The sequence below is a fragment of the Myotis yumanensis genome, unplaced genomic scaffold (genome assembly GCF_028538775.1).
Source record: "Myotis yumanensis isolate MYYU_CA2020_CCGP unplaced genomic scaffold, mMyoYum1.0.hap1 SCAF_2, whole genome shotgun sequence".
Classification (NCBI taxonomy): domain Eukaryota; kingdom Metazoa; phylum Chordata; class Mammalia; order Chiroptera; family Vespertilionidae; genus Myotis; species Myotis yumanensis.
The window spans coordinates 150,507,616-150,524,539 of record NW_027223753.1 but is presented as its reverse complement, the minus strand read 5'-3'; the positions used below and the strand labels follow the sequence as shown (position 1 = coordinate 150,524,539).

The 16,924-nt window shown below is 39.1% G+C and overlaps 1 protein-coding gene across 7 annotated transcripts in view; it reads right to left on the bottom strand.

The window, feature by feature from the left end:
* The window catches only part of LOC139003832 (OX-2 membrane glycoprotein-like), a 31,879-nt gene extending 15,305 nt beyond the window's left edge, over window positions 1-16,574 (bottom strand). Inside the window, exons 1-3 of one of the 7 annotated variants that reach the window (XM_070406174.1) lie at window positions 16,289-16,574; window positions 5,354-5,435; window positions 1,828-2,148 (exon numbers count right to left, since the gene is read on the bottom strand). In XM_070406174.1, the coding sequence (XP_070262275.1) occupies window positions 1,828-2,148; window positions 5,354-5,435; window positions 16,289-16,300 (415 nt within the window). In that variant the 5' untranslated portion in view covers window positions 16,301-16,574. Of the gene's footprint in view, window positions 1-1,827; window positions 2,149-2,270; window positions 2,467-5,353; window positions 5,436-16,288 lie in introns of those variants that run through there. The other 6 variants (XM_070406177.1, XR_011470305.1, XM_070406178.1 and 3 more) reach the window with 6 other exon arrangements.
* Between the last annotated feature and the right edge of the window lie 350 nt (window positions 16,575-16,924).

The following is a 16,924-nucleotide window of genomic DNA, read 5'->3' as shown; positions in this document are numbered from 1 at the left end:
CACAGGGCAGTTTCAGAGCACAGAGCCTGGAGAGGGACTGCTGCTTAGTGGTAGCAGTTTTCTGTTTGGAGCTCAACCAGTAAATGAGTTGCATGGAAGAAACCAGGAAAGTCCCTTTTGGGAATATCTACACAAAATAAAAATTATGAATTCATAGCCAATAACCAGAAAATCACAGAATGACAGTTGAGGGAACTTGGAGATCACCTTATAGAGTTAAAAAAATTACTAGCTTAATGAAAAAAGGACGTTATTTTTAGGCCAGCTTTACACTGTTCCCTTTTTAAAAGTCCCTTGGCTGATGAGTACATTTTTGTTGGAATACAGTTTATCTCTGCTGAACACATGCCGACCTGTCTTTCTGTGGTTGGCTTTGTAGCCTACAAGATAATTAGAGGGCAATGCTAAATTAAAACTTGGTCTGTACTTAGAGGTTCAAGAGATGGGTGGGTAGCAGCGGGCTGAAGGAAATAGGGCTAGAGAACGGTGGCTCTGTCCAAAGAATGCCTAATTACTAACCTTTTTGAGCACTGGAAAAGAATAATAAAAGTGAAGGCAGATGGTTATAGTTGATGTCACCAGACTGGTGCAGGGCTCTCTGGCATATAAAATAATGATAGATAAAAGCTAAGTGTAGCTGGAAAAGGTCAGTATAGAAAAGAACAATATTACTAGCTAGAAGACTCAACATATAGGTTTTCAGACAAAAATAATATAAAAGGCTATGAGCAAAGGAGGGGGAATAGCAGAAAGAGAGAAAGATGAGCAAAGAAGGAAGAGAACAAAAAGGAACAGAAATGAGAAACATATGACACAAGAAGGAAAAAGAGGAAAGATGAGGTAAGAAGAAGGGAGGGAGGGAAGGAGGAAGGGAGGGAGAAAGAGAGGGAAGAAGGAAGGAAGGAAGGAAGGAAGGAAGGAAGGAAGGAAGGAAGGAAGGAAGGAAGGAAGGAAGGGAAAAGAGGAAGGAAGGAAGGGGAGGGAGAAAGGAGGATGGGAGGAAGGGAGGGAAGAAGGAAGAGAGGGAGGGAGGAAGGAAGGAAGGAAAGAAAGGGAGGAATGAAGGGAAGGAGGAATGAAGGGAGGGAGTAAAAAGGAAGGAAAGGTGGAAGGAGGATTGCAAAGGGGGAAGAGAGAGAGAGAGAGACACTGGGGGAGACAGAGAGAATGAAAGTAGAAATGAAGAACAAAGCCTGACATAAGATCCTGCAGAGACGATTTATTTTAGCCAAATAAGTGAAAGAAAGTTGTACTTGGTTTTATCATACTTCCCTTGCATTATCTTCTGAGCCCTTCTTACCCTATGTTCAATATTTCTGGTGTGCTCAAACTCTCATATTAACATTCCTAATAGCCCTCAGTTTGTCTTTTCCCTCCTAAAAGCACCACTAAGCGTGCCATGCTCCAAAATTCCCCCTCATTTCTACTTCTCAATTCTTGATTTCAGCTATGTGTTAGTTAATAGAAAAGGAATGTTATCAAACTAAGCCTTGGATTGTTTTTTCCTCTTGGAAAAATGCCAGGTCTAATGTCAATGCCAGGTCTGCACCCTATCACTGTGTATGTGGAACTGGTTGTCTTTACCTGGTCCTTCATTTGCTCCTGCTGACCACAGGACTCCTCGGGTCAAAGATAACACCAGGCAGAGATTCAGTGTGAGCTCATGAACTGTCCAATAACCACAGCCACAGTTACAGCAGACATGAAAGTGTCTTCTAACAAACCTTTCTGGGGGTAGGACCCTGAAAAACTAGGTGCCACCATGTTCTAAACATTCTTGAAAATAGCATTTTTAGTCAGAGGCAATGTATTCTCAGAGATTCTCACCAAAGAGGGTGAGGCAGGCTATTCCTGACATCTTCCCGGAACCGAAGGTATTGAAGAGACACTTGTAACACCCTTCATCGTCCAGAGTGGTATTCCAGAAGGTGATGGTTGTGTTCTGAAGTCCCAGCTCAGTTATGTTCATCTTATCCTTATAGGCGGGTTGGACCACGACCCCATGGTCATTGCTGAAAGTGACCATGTTTTCTGGGCTTGAAGCCTTCATTTTCTGCCATGTCACAATAACGACTTCCTGGGGAGTTTCCAGGAAGCATCGTAAAGAAGCAGGTGTGTTCAGTGGCTCTTTTTCATCTTGGGTCACCACTTTTATCATGGAATCATAAAAAAAAATTAACGCACACATAAATACACATTTTTCTGATTAAAAACAATGCATGTTCAAAGTCAAATATAGAAAAGAAAAAGTTAAAGAAGAAAACATTTACCTACATCTCTAATGTTGCTAGGGAAATATAAGTTCAAATATGCTTTTTCCATCTTTAGAAGTAGCAGAGTAGAAAAATAAGAAGGAAAATTCTCAGTAACAAGAAATAGTGTGAAGAATCCCATCCCTATATGCTGGAAATTAGGTGGAATCAGGTTGAAGGTGGGAACTGTCAGATAAGAGAGAAACATTACCAAGTGGGTTTATGCCCAGAGAGGTGGAAGCCAGGAGCAAGAAGAGCAAATGGACAATAGGCAGAGTGATTAGTTTAAATAAAGAAAGTGTAACATCCCTATACATTACACACACACACACGCAACAAAGGAAGGAGCAGCAATAGTGGTGTCTGCGTCTAGGAGGCAGTAGTGAATAGAGCAGTGTAAGTTAGAGAGATATACAGGATGCTGTTCCAGGAGGCTGATAGTGGAGAGAACTTTGACACCAAATGGCAATCTACACATTCCCCCATTTTTACTGAATGCAGTATAGAATATAAGGCATGGCAATAATTTTCCTCCCTCCAATGCTGGGTCCTCTTACTGATATGATCAATTATTCAGTGGGAAATCTCAATATAATGACAAATAGCCAAACATTTGAGAAAGCTAATACAAGGAAAGAGGAATAATAAACTTTACAAATTCAAGAATTTATACCAAATGAAGGAAGATCTCATAAATCAATAAACACTGGAACAAGAATAAATGAGATATCTGAATTGTAAGTAGTAAAAATTAGAGATGTAGAGAATGAGAAATACAAAGTCTTAACAGATTGGCTGACTTAGCAGAATGGATATCACTGAAGAGTAAGTGAGCAGGTGGAAAGACCAGGTCATGGAATTCTTCCAGAATGTAGAACAAAGGAAGAAAGATATGAAAGAAATGAAATAAAAATTCAAAGACCTGAAATGTTTCAACATCAGTTCAATAAGACTTTTAAAAAAAGAAAAAAGAGAAATTGGAAGTCAAAAACACAAATGTATTTTAAAACAATAAAAGAAACAATCTAAAATAAGATACCTTAATCATAAACCTCTATGCACCTAAAAAATAATCCAAAAATACATAAAAAGCTAATAGAACTATATTTTTTATAAATCCATAATCATATTGGGATAGTTTCTATAGTTCTCTCAGAATTTTCCCTTCCATATATTAAAAACAAAATAAATTTAAAAAGTCAAATATAAAAATATATAAAATTTAAAAAGCAAATATTTATATATGTTATATATCTAAACTAATAAAAGAGAAAGATGCAAATTAACCATAACTTTGTGACACCCACCAGCCAATCAGGAGTGAGTATGCAAATTAACCCAACAAAGCTGGTGGGTTAATTTGCATACACAGGCACCGATCAGTGGGGGGCGGGGTGGGAATGCTTGTGTCATCGCCATGGTGATAACACAGGCATTTTGCACCACCCCAGCCACTCTGGACCTATAGGCAGTGTGGGAAGGCAGAAAGGCAGCTCCAGGGTCGGAATTAAGGCAGAAAGGCGGCACCGGCCAAGCAAAGGTGGAAAGGTGGCTCCAACCCGAGTGTAGGCGGTGCTGGCAGCGAAGGGAAGGAAGGCCTATTCTTGCATGAATCTTTGTGCATTGGGCCTCTAATATATATATATATGAATTTACAACCTTTTACTCAAAAGAGAATACCCAATATTTTCTAAAACACATGAAACATTTCCCAAAATTGAACTTGAAATGGGATTCAAAAATTATGCTATCCAATGACCTGAACATTGAGCCCAATGCAATAAAATTAGAAGCTTACAAGCTTCTTTTAACTAATTACACCAAAAATAAGAGCAAGAATTATAAATTACTATGAATGACATTGGGAATATAATATATTAAAATCTGTAGAAACTGAGAAAGCAGTTCTCAGAGAGAAATATTTAATCCTAACTTCATTTATTAGGAGACAAGAGAGATTGGAAAATGAAAACACACACAAATCTAAGCATCCCCAACCCTGAACCAGAAAAAAAAGGTAAAAGGAGTGAACTAGTAAAGATAAAAGCACAAATTAATGAAATAGTGCACAAAATGTGGACTTAATTAAAAACACCATAATCTATTGTTTCAAGACTAACAAAATGTTGACTAGTGTAATTAGAATAAAAGAAGTCAGCACAAGCAAACAATATTCTCTCAACAACATCAGGCAGAAAAAGATGGACATAGCAACGAATACAATTTGGAACCCATGAGTGTTGTATGAATCCAGTTTTAGTGAGGTGTGCTCTTGGTAGGTGTGGAAATTTCTGAGGACAATACCTGTTGTTGGGATTCTGCAAATCAGATATTTGAAGAAATTGCTGCTTTTAGAGTGGAGAGGAGAAAGGGACCAAAGCTAGAGTTATAAATTCCTGGGTGATTTTTCTCTTTCACTATGAAGAAACCATTTATTGGAAAGTTTGCATTTCTTTACTGCTTATATAGAATTCCATTTAGATCCCCCAGTCAGCAGGTAAATCCTGTGGTGCAGGTGATGCGGTCTGCCCTTCCTTCACCCAGGAAGGCTGATGAGTGCACTGTCACACAGAAGGTGATAAAAGGCCAGCAGCAAAGCGAGGGCTGGCCTCCAATGGAACAGAGGAGAAAGGTCTGGCACAACTAGGAAATGCAGCAGATACATCAACAGCACAGGCATATGCTTTGTATAATAGACTATGTGAACCTATGTAACTTGTATATTTCAGTATTTTCTAGATTTTTCTATAAAAGAGGGGCACACCCAGTTTTAAGGCTTACTATCAGATTACCTTTCCAAAAGGTTGTATTCATTCATATTCCCCAAGCATTCCCATATCTTTACAAACATAGGTAATCATTGTTTTAAAAGTTATTTGAGTTGATCTGTGAGAAATATCTTAATTTAGAATTTTTTCATGCCTGGCTCAATTTACAGAAACAATGTCTAAATAGCAGTTTTCAAATACTTTGCAAAGCAGAAAGAACTGCTCCCACTCCTCCAATCAAATTATACGTTTATAATTCATGCAGGCAAATGAACCAGCACAGCAGAAACAACAATCTCCTGGACTCCATGCAGGGGAATGGAGTATCTTTACCTTGTGCCCTGCATAGCATCACTGCGGCCAAGAACCAAATCAGTCTGTAGGTAGACAGATGACAGAAGGACCTCTCGAACACCTGAAGACATAGAGCAAAGTACAAAAATAGGCATTTGGATGTGGACAAAGCTAAGGAAGCTTCCATTTCATGGCTACCTCAGGGAATGTTGCAGCTAAAGTTTTTTACCACCAGAGAACTTTGATTTTGAGAAAGCAGAATCAGAGACTATAAATGAAAGAAATAACAGTGTGCTCAGGATATGGGAAGGGGAAAGCAACAGTGTGGCTCCTTCAGTATGGCAACCCCTAGCAATTTGAGGCCTTGTTTCTAAAGCCACCATGGTCAAGAGAAAAATCTCAAAAGGCATAGGATCTCTGGGGAAAACAAAGGGCCATAAATACAACGAAAACAGAGACTACAAATGTCTAAGAGTACCCACTTCCAAAATAATCCACATCTGCTAATATTATAAATGTAATTCAGGGGAACCTCTTGTCAGAAACAAGTGACTGCCTTGAAGTTACCTGAGGCAGATTTTCCTGCAAATTCTAAAAATTTTCTATGAATTATAACTTTTAAAAACCAGTAATGGCTTTATTTTTTCTTTATTGCTTTGTTTTCATGTGTCTGGGCATAAATCTTTGGCCGTTTTACAAATCATGTTGCTATTTCGGGGAATGTCATTCTGGGTATCATTTTGCTATGAAATGTGGGTAGAATGTAGATAGATTAATTTCTCTGTGAAGTAGCTCGAAGAATCTGTTCACTAGGTCTACATGAATGTGTTCATTATAAGGGATATAAACAAGAAATGTAACTTTTCCTTACATTTTTTCTGTATTTCTAGATTTTTCTATTAATTAAAAGTGTGTAAGAAATATGCATTTCCTGTATTTCTTTTAACTGAACTTCATCCCAATTAGAATTAGATACTTAGTTTTGATGTCGCATTATCTTTGTCAGTTCATATCCTGCAAACCCAACACTTCACAATTGTCCCAGTGTCTGGCATTGCATCTATATTCCTGGGGGCTTACATAAAGCCCACCCTTGGGACAGGACTACTAATTCTTGGTAACAAACATCTATCCATGCTGGCATTCCCTAAGGCTGCTGTGTTCCCCTCAAGTTACCAGGGTATTCAGTCTATGCAATTAAATTTTGTGCTCACAAGGTGTCCTCTCTTGTTCTTTCACGTATTCTCCTGATTCCGTGCTCCTGGATTTTTCCTGTGCTGGGCAAAGGGAAATTCTACAAGGCTCTCTGCCTAGACTCCCATGTCTCTATCCACCTCTGTTTTGCTGTTTCCTTTCTATGTTGGGTAGGCAAGTCTCTCTCACAGTCCCCTACCTCTGCTCCCCTCCCCCCAGGAAAACAAAGCACAGGTGTTCTGTTCTTAGATATTAACATTTAACTGTAAGTTTTATTTACCGCCCTCCTGAATTCCCCAATCCTGGGGGGGAGACACAGAGTCTCCTTTTCATAACACAAACTGGTGCCTGAACCTAGACATTAGTCGGTCCCTCTTTGCTCTCCCAGAATAAAATATGCATATTTTCTCTAGGCCCAGAAAAGCTGGTTCCTCCATCACCCTCTATTCTTCCCATTAACTTTCTCTGGAATAAATATGTTCTTGGTCTTTTAGCAGTTAAGTTTTTTTGAAACTCAAATGCTCATGTTCTTGCTATTTTAAAACTTTGGTCTCTGAAACTAAAAAGAGTTCTTTGACATTTCAATTTCACACCATTTTTTTAAAAGGCATGGTGACTCTCTCATGTGGAAATCCAAGTTTTAGTAAAGGCTATGGTGAGAAATGCAGAATTAATCCACTCTCATAGTGAAAACCTGGGTTTTAAGACCAGGGAGAAAGTAGACACACACCAAAACACAAGATGTGTGAAGTGGGAGCCAGAAAATGTTTAAGAAACAAAGGCACAATGATTGGGGCAAGGGGAATTAGAAGGAAAGCCTAGCTATTAAATATATACATATTTACTCTGGCTGACTTGAATTGGGGCTAGCAGAAATACTAGATGTCTGAGCTATGACCAATGCTTTTACCTCTGTTGCATATAACAGTAAAAAGATTAAATGGACACAGACAACAGGGGGGTAAGGACACATATGTAATACCTTAATCAATAAATAAAAAAATTAAAATAGATCAAATTTAAAAAAAGATTAAATGAAGTAGTATATGTAAAGCTCCTAGAATAGTGACTGACACAAATAATCACTAAATAAATGTTGATGTTGGGGTTTTGGTCAAGATGGCAGAGTAGGAGGATGCTGTACTTGCCTCCTCTCATGATCACACTAAAATTACAACTAAGCAATAGAACAATCAACCTGGAGAAACATCTAAAGACTTGCTGAATAGAAACCCTATAACTAAGGATACAAAGAAGAAGCCATGCCAAAAATGGTAGGGGGAGAGGAGGGGCAGAGATACAAAATGTGCTGGTTCTGTACCCATGAATCCAGAGGGATATCTCAGCTACAGAGATTGTCCCTGAGGCGCAAAGAGTCTCAGCCCCATAATGGGCTCCCCAGCTCAAAACACCAGTGCCGGGAAGAGAAGCCCACATAACACATGGTTGTGAAAATCAACAGAGATTCCCTCCATCTGGGTGAGATGAAAGGCTGCTAGAAACCCAGGTGTCCTCTTATAGGGCCTGCAGGTACTCACCCTGGGCTTCCACACTGGGAGAATGGCTGGAGTGGGCAGGGGGAGTTCCAGAGGCATACACAGAGAAATGAGGGCTGGAGGGATACCAACCATTGCCTCTCCCCACACAGTCAAACTTGATTCTGTGTTGGCCTGGTGAACTCCATTAGCTCTACCCTGAGACCTCACCCCACTGCATAGGTCTTCAGGCCCTAGACCAGTGATGGCGAACCTATGACACGTGTGTCAGAGGTGACACGCGAACTCATTTTTTTCTTTGTTAAATGGCATTTAAATATATAAAATAAATATCAAAAATATAAGTCTTTGTTTTACTATGGTTGCAAATATCAAAAAATTTCTATATGTGACACGGCACCAGAGTTAAGTTAGGGTTTTTCAAAATGCTGACACACCGAGCTCAAAAGGTTCGCCATCACTGCCCTAGACGATGGTGGCTTTTGCTGAATAGCCTCAGGCTCAGCACAGGCACCAAAAAGGAAACTGTATTAACCTGGTGAACACCACTCACACCACCCTGGTGACTCTCCGAGACCCTGCTTCAGCAATTTGCTAAGGTTCTTTCAGCAGCTGAACTTTAGGGCAAATGGTAGGTGGTAGTATATCTTAGCCTGCCTTGGCCTTCTGCTAACCTGACTTCTGACTCGGTATTGGTAGAAATCTTAGTTCACAGCATGGCTTCTCCTATATGCATCCAGGTCCTGCACAGACAGCCACCTATTTAAAGAAATAATGACTGGAAATTTTCCTAGCCTGGTGAAAGCAATAGATATACAAACCCAGGAAACGTAAAAAGTCCCAAACAAGATGACCCCAAAGAGACCCACATCAAGATTATTATAATTAAAATGGCAAATGTTAAAGACAAAGAGAGAACCTTAAAATTAGTAAGAGAAAGACAATTCATTACCTACAAGTAAACTTCCATAAAACTTTCAGCTGATTTCTCAACAGAAACTTTTCAGGACAGAAGGGATTGGCATGAAATATTCAAAGTAAAGAAAAGTAAGGACCTACTGCTGGAGGCTAAGACCAACAAGTAGTTAACATATAAATGCGAGAAGTCCGTCAGAAGGCTGATGGACTTTGATATTCAACAAGGGCTGGGAATCAGCATTGTATTACCCTGCTGCTGGCTGAATAGCTGAAGGCAATCCCCTAACCTAATAATCCTTTATTGTTTACCAAACCTTACCATTGATGTCTGTTTGCTTTGCTAAAGTGCAAATGTGTATTCTAGTAAATAAAAAGCTATGAGTCCGGACATTCGGGGAGCCACTCCACTAGAGAGTAGGTCTCTGCCTGGTTCTCCCATGCCTTCTAAATTTATATTTTTTGCCTACTATATTTATTTGTGTGTGGCCCCTTCTCCAGATCCTGAATCCTTGCTGCAAAAGGTTGCGGCAACCTACAACCAAGACTACTCTAACCAGCAAAGCTAGCATTTAAAATTGAAGGAGAAATAAAGAGCTTCCCAGATAAGAAAAAGCTAAAGGAGTTTATTACCAACACACCAGTATTACAGGACATATTAAGAAGAACCAAGAAAAGAAACAGAAAAGGAACATAGTTATAAAGCACAAAATGGCAACAAATATACAACTATTAATAATACTTTAAATGTAAATGGATTAAGTGCTCCAATAAAAAACAGGTAACTAAATGGATAACAAAATGAGACCCATACATATGCTGTAATCAAGAGACCCACCTCAGAATGAAAGACACACACAGACTAAAAGGGTTGGGGGAAAAAATATTTCATACAAACAGAGAGAAAAAAACCTGGGGTACCAATCCTTAGATCAGATATAAAAAAGACTTTGAAACAAAGGCTATAATAAGAGACAAAGGAAGAGATTAAATAATGATATAGGGAGCCATCAAATAAGAGGATATAACCCTTGTAAACATTTATGCACCCAACATAGGAGCACCTAAATATATAAAGCAGATACTGACAGAGATAAAAGGAGAGATCAGCAGTAATTCAGTCATAGCAGCGGAATTCAATACCCCATTGACATCAATGGATAGATCTTCCATACAGAAAATCAACAAGAAAACAATAGCCTTGAATGACACATGAGACCAGATGGATTTAATTGATATTAAATTAAAAGCAACAGAATATAGATTTTTTTTGAAGTACAAATCAAACATTTTCCAGGATAGACTACATGTTAGGCCACAAAACAAGTCTCAATAAATTTAGAATTTGGAAATCATTCAAGAATCTTCTTTGACCACAATGGTATAAAACTAGAAATGAATTATAAAAAGAAACTTGAAAACACACAAACACATAAAGGCTAAATAACATGCTACTGAACAATGAATGAATTATCAATGAGATTAAAGAAGAAATAAAGCATGAATGAACCTGGAGAGTACTACGCTAAGTGAAATAAGCCAGTCAGAGAAACATAAATATCATATGATCTCACTCATTTGTGGAATATAATGAACAACATAAACAGATGAACAAAAATAGATCCAGAGACAGAAAAACACTGAATGGATTGTCAAACCTCAGAGGGAAGGCAGGGGAGGGTAAAGGGTGGGGAGTGAAAAAGATCAACCAAAGGACTTGTATGCATGCATATTAGCATAACCAAGGGACACAGACACTGGGGCAGTGGGGGCTTGTCCTGGGGGGGGGGGGGGGGAGGGAGTGGCCAGGGAGGGGTAGATGGGGAAAAAATGAGACATATGTAATATTTAAACAATAAAAGAAAAAAAAGAAGCAATCAAAAGATACCCTGAGACAAAATGAAAATGGAAACACAACAATCCAAAATATATGGGATGCAGGGAAGACAGTCCTATGAGGAAAATTTATAGCAATACAGGCCTACTTCAGGAAATAAGAAAAATCTCAAATAAACAATCTAATTTTACACATAAAGAATCTAGAAAAAGAACAACAAACAAAGCCCAAAATGAGTAGAAGGAAGGAAATAATAAATATCAAAGTAGAAATAAATTAGAGTCTAAAAATAATACAAAAGATCAATGGTAAGAAAAGATAAACAAGATTGAAAAGATTAACCAGACTCATAAAAAAGAGAAAATACTCAAATAAAATAATCAAGAAAAGTGAAATGATTGACATTACAGAAATACAAAAGATTACAAGAAACACTCTGAACAATTATATGCCAACAAATTGAATAATATAGAAGAGATGGATAAATTCCTAGAAACACACAATCTTTCAAGACTGAATAAAGAAAAAACAGGAAATCTTAACAGACCAATTACTACCAATGAAATTGATTCAGTACTAATAAAACTCCAAAAATACAAAAGTCCTTGAACGCATTGCTTCACAGGGGAATTTTACCAACCATTCAAAGAATTAACACCTATCCTTCTCAAACTATCTCAGAAATTTTAAGAGAATTTAAGGCTCCAAGCTCATTTTATAGACCAGCATGACCCTGATTCCAAACCAGACATAGACATTGCCAGAAAAGAAAATTATAGGCCAATATCACTGAAGAACTTAGATGCAAAAATCTCCAACAAAATATTAGCAAACCAATTTCAGCAATACTTTGAAAAGATCATACACTAGGATCAAGTGGCATTTATTCCTGGGATGCAAGGTACATTCAATATTTATGAATCAATTGACGTGAAACACCACACAAACAAAATGAAGGATAAAAATAATATGATTATTTCAATACATGCAGAAAAAAACATTTGACAAAATTTAGTATCCATTTGTGATAAAAACTCTCAGTAAAGTGGGAATTAAAGGAACATACCTCAACATAATAAAGGTCCTACATGACAACACACAGCTAACATCATACTCACTGGGGAAAAGCTAAAAGTGTTTTCCTTAAGGTCAGAATCAAGACAAGGTTGTCCACTTTCACCACTTTTATTCAACATAACATTGGAATACCTAGTCACAGCAATCAGACAAGAAAAATAAATAAAAGGCATCTAAATTGTAAAGAAAGAAGTAAAACTGTTATTATTTGTAGATACAATACTATATGGATAGAACCCTAAATATTACACCCAAACATGAGTAGAATTGATAAATGAATTCAGCACAGTAGCAGAATACAAAATTAGTATCCAGAAACCTGTTGCATTTTCTCTTCCAATAATGAACTATGAGAAAGATAAATTAAGTATATAGTTTTATTTACAATTGCATCAAAAAATACCTAGGAATAAATTAACCAAGGAAGTAAAGGGCCTATACTCAGAAACTTTTGAGACATTGAAGAAGGAAACTAAAGAAACAAATAAATGGAAGCATATCTCTTTCTCATGGAGAGGAAAAATCAACATTGTTAAAATGTTCATACTACCCAAATAAATCTATAAATTCAACACAATTTCTATCAAAATACTAGTGTCATTTAACAGAACTAGAACAAATAATCCAAAAATTTATATGAAACCACAAATGAACCTGAATAGCTACAGCAATCTTAAGAAAGGAGGACAAAATTGGAGGTATCATGCTACCTGATATCAAACTATACTACAAGGATATAGTAATCAAAACAGCATAGTAATGTTTTGACACATAGATCAATGGAACAGTATAAAGAGCCCAGAAATAAACCCACATATATATGGCCAATTAATATATGACAAAGAAGGCAAGAATATATAATGGAGTAAAGACATTCTAGTCCAGTGGTCGGCAAACTGCAGCTTGCGAGCCACATGCGGCTCTTTGGCCCCTTGAGTGTGGCTCTTCCACAAAATACCACGTGCGAGCGCGCACGTACAGTGCAATTGAAATTTTGTGGCCCATGCGCAAAAGTTGGTATTTTGTGGAAGAGCCACACTCAAGGGGCCAAAGAGCCGCATGTGGCTCACGAGCCGCAGTTTGCCGACCACTGGTCTAGTCAATAAGTGCAGCTGGGAAAATTGAATGTATTCATGCACAAAAGTGAAATTAGACCACCTTCTTACACCAGACGCAAAAATAAACAAAAAATGGACTAGAGTCTTAAATGTAAGACTGGAAACCATAAAACTCCTAAAAGAAAACATAGGCAGTAAACTCTTTAACATTGCTCTTAGTAATATTTTTTTTGATATACCTCATTGGTCAGGGAAACAAAGAAAAAAATAAACAAATGGGACTATATCAAGCTAAAAAGTTTCTGTAAAGGAAACCATCAACAAAACGAAAAGACAACCTACTAAATGGGAGAACACATTCACCAATGATATATCCAATGAGGGGTTAATATCCAAAATTTATAAAGAACTCATACAACTGCCCTAACCAGTTTGGCTCAGTGGATAGAGCGTCAGCCTGCAGACTGAAGGGTCCCAGGTTCGATTCCGGTCAAGGGCATGTACCTTGGTTGAGAGCACATCTCCAGTAGGGAGTTAGCAGGAGGCAGCTGAGTTGATGTTTCTCTCATCGATGTTTCTAACTCTCTATCCCTCTCCCTTCTTCTCTGTAAAAATATTGATTTAAAAAAAATATTTTAAAAAAACTTCCCGCAAATGCTCTTTAAAAAAAAAAAAAAGAAGAACTCATACAACTTAACACCAAAAACTCCCCAAAAAATCCAATTTAAAAATGAGCAGAGGACCTGAGTGGATAAATTCTCCAAATGGGATATACAGATGCCCAATAGACATATGAAAAGATGCTCAATATCACTAAACATCAGAAAAATGCAAATTAAAACCACAATGAAGCCCTGGCTAGTGTGACTTAATTGGCTGAGAATCATCCCATGCACTGAAGGGTTACAGGTTCGATTCCCGGGTAGGGCACATGCCCAGGTTGTGGGCTCGATACCCTATTGATCAGAGTCTCTCTCCCTTTCCCTTTCTCGCTCTCTAAATTCAATTAAACACACACACACACACACACACACACACACATTTTCTTTTTGCCCAGCTGGAGTGGCTCAGTTGGTTGAGCATTGTCAAATGCACCAAAGGGTTGCTAGTTCGATTCTAGGTCAGGGCACACACCTGGGTGTGGGTTTGATCCCCAGTTGGGGAGCAAACAGAAGGCAACCAATTGATGTCTTTGTCATTTTCCTACATCAGTGTGTCCCTCCCCTCCCCTCCCCTCCCCTCCCTTCCCCTCCCCTCCCTTCCTCTTTCTAAGCATGTCCTCAGATGAGGATTAAAATAAAATAATAAAATAATCAAAACCACAATGATATATCACCTCACACATGTCAGAATGGTTATCATCAATAAATCAACATACAACAAGTGTTGGCGAGAATGTGGAGAAAAAAGAAATTTCGTGAATTGTTGGTGGAAATGCAGATTGGTGCAGCCACTATGGAAAAAGGTATGAAGTTTCAGTTATAAATGAAACTGTCTTATGACTCAGTGATTGCACTTTTGGAAATATATCCGAAGAAACCCAAAACACTCAATCAAAGGAATATATGCACCCCTATGTTTATTGCAACGTTATTTGTAATAGCCAAAATATGGAGGCAACCCAAGAGCCCATCAATAGTCCAGTGGATAAAAAAGTAGTGGTACTTATCTACATATTATTCAGCTATAAAAAATGAAATCTTATCATTTTCAATAACATGGATGGACCTAGAGGGTGTTATGCTAAGTGAAATAAGTCAGACAAAGAAAGACAAATATCATGTGATTTCACTTATATGTAGAGTCTAAAGAATAAAATAAACCGATGAACAAAACAGAAACAGACTCACAGATACAAAGAACAGACTGATGTTTGCCAAAGGGGAGAGGGTTTGGGGGACTGGGTGCAAAGGGTGAAAGGATTGAGAAGTACAAATTGGCAGTTGCAAAATGGTCACAGGGGCATAAAGTACAGCATAGGGAATATAGTCAATAATATTCTAATAATTATGTATGGTGCCAGGTGCATATTAGAATTATCAGGGGTATCGCTACGTAAGGTATATCCACGTCTAACCACTACGCTGTGTACCTTAAACAAATATAAAATAATATTGAATATTAACTATAATAAAAAAACACACACAATAGCTAATATTGAGGGTGAAAAATAAATGGTGTTACCTCACTGGGTTGCTCTGAGAAGTAAGCATTTTAGGCACTTAATACAGAGCTTAAGCTACAGTAAATGCCAATGTATGTTAGGTATCTAAACAATTCATCATTCAAATCATATACAGGGAGTACAATAATGGAATGAAGTCCACTTCTACCCTTTGGCAAGAGGGCCAGGTTTCACAGAGGCTGGCGTCTGCCCTGACATCGGCCCACCTGGCAGCGACACTGCCCCTATTCATACCTCCCCTCCTGAAAATTCCTAGGTCCAAATCCTGATCCCACCACCTGCAGTGACACGGACTTGGAAAATTAACCTCTCTGCTGTTTCTTTATTTGCATGATCAGGTAAAGATTAAGAGCAGCTGGCACAGGTAAACATCAGTTCTTTGTTAAGACCATTCTCCTTTGTTAAGAAAGATATCAAAGTAACTGGCTGTGTGGTCTTGCCAATAAAATATACATTAAAAAATTACCTTCAGGCATTACTTGTATTTGGATTTTCATTTTTATTCATTGTAATTTTATTGTTTAATACATTATCCCCATGTAAATGAACATTTTGTCCTTCGTTTGGCGTCATGTGGACAGATCCTGAACACACAAAATGTCTGTCTCTCCTAGATACCCAGGGTTTTAACCCTGGTTTATCTGATCCTTTATGGCTTCCCGAGCAAAGGCCCAGAGGATGAAGAAAGAGCCCACCCAGCGCACCCAGGAGGAAGCAAGCTCTCCCTGAGCCCTGGATTCTGCAGCCCCCACCCCAGCTGTTGGATGTCAACAAGGAGTCAAACAGCAGCCGCTATCCCCTTTAGGGGCAGCTTAAAATAGAATGTGTTTTCTAGCCTTCCTTCCAGACGGAGCCAGGGAGCCTCTCCCCCGCCAGCCCGCTGAGAGGAGGGACCCCTGCCTTCCGGCCCAGGTCCACTCCCATGATGACAATGATCTGGGGAGAAGCATCCCTGGAGCCGGGCAGCATTCTGTTTTCAAGGAATTGAAACAGCGAACCAGAATATCAGTCAGCCTGGAGGCCGCCCTGCCGAAGGGAACATCCTCTTCTCAGCAAGATTAAGCGCTAAGAAGAAAGCGCCTAGCCCCTCCAGAGCAGATGGTGCGAGCCGAGCCGAGCCGCAGCCTGGCGCACTCAGCCCGCCGCCGCCCCAGGCCACCGGGGCCACATTTCCCACCCTGCGCCCTCCTTCCCACTCCCGGGCCCGCTCACCCGCCTCTCCATCTTCGCTCCTGGCCGAGCAGGGTGTCCGGCTTCAGCTGGAAAGCCCGGGGGATCTCACGCCGCCAGAGCGCACTGTGCAGCAGCAGCTCCAGCGAGGCTGCCCACCTCTGGCCGGCTTCACTCCTCCCACCCAGCAGGCACGCGCAGAAAGCGGCAGGTGGGATTTCCAGTTTAGCCCCAAATGTCTCTTAATCATTCTTTCCTATTTCCATAACACTTTTCAAAGGTGCTTTTCCATTTTGTTAAAAATACACGTTTTCCATTTTCATTTTTAAGAGAGGAGGTAGAAAATATGGGCGAGGAGGCTGAGACATGCATGAGCCCTCAGCATTTGAAGGAGCGGCTCACAGCAGGCATGTAGGGAACCAAGATTTTTATTTAAGGATCCATGGAGCTGTAAGTCTGAGGGATGAAATCCCTAAGATTATGACTAATTTTTTTTCCCCCAGAAAATCAGAAACATGATATGTACATATTGAAAGGACTGAAAGATTCATGGAGTGCCAAACAAGATAAATAACAAAAAGCTAATTTATAGACGTCGGGAAATTCAACAGATCCAATTAAGAAAATTCTAAAAGCTTTAAAAATTTAAAGAGAGAGACTCAAAGGAGAGAGAATCAA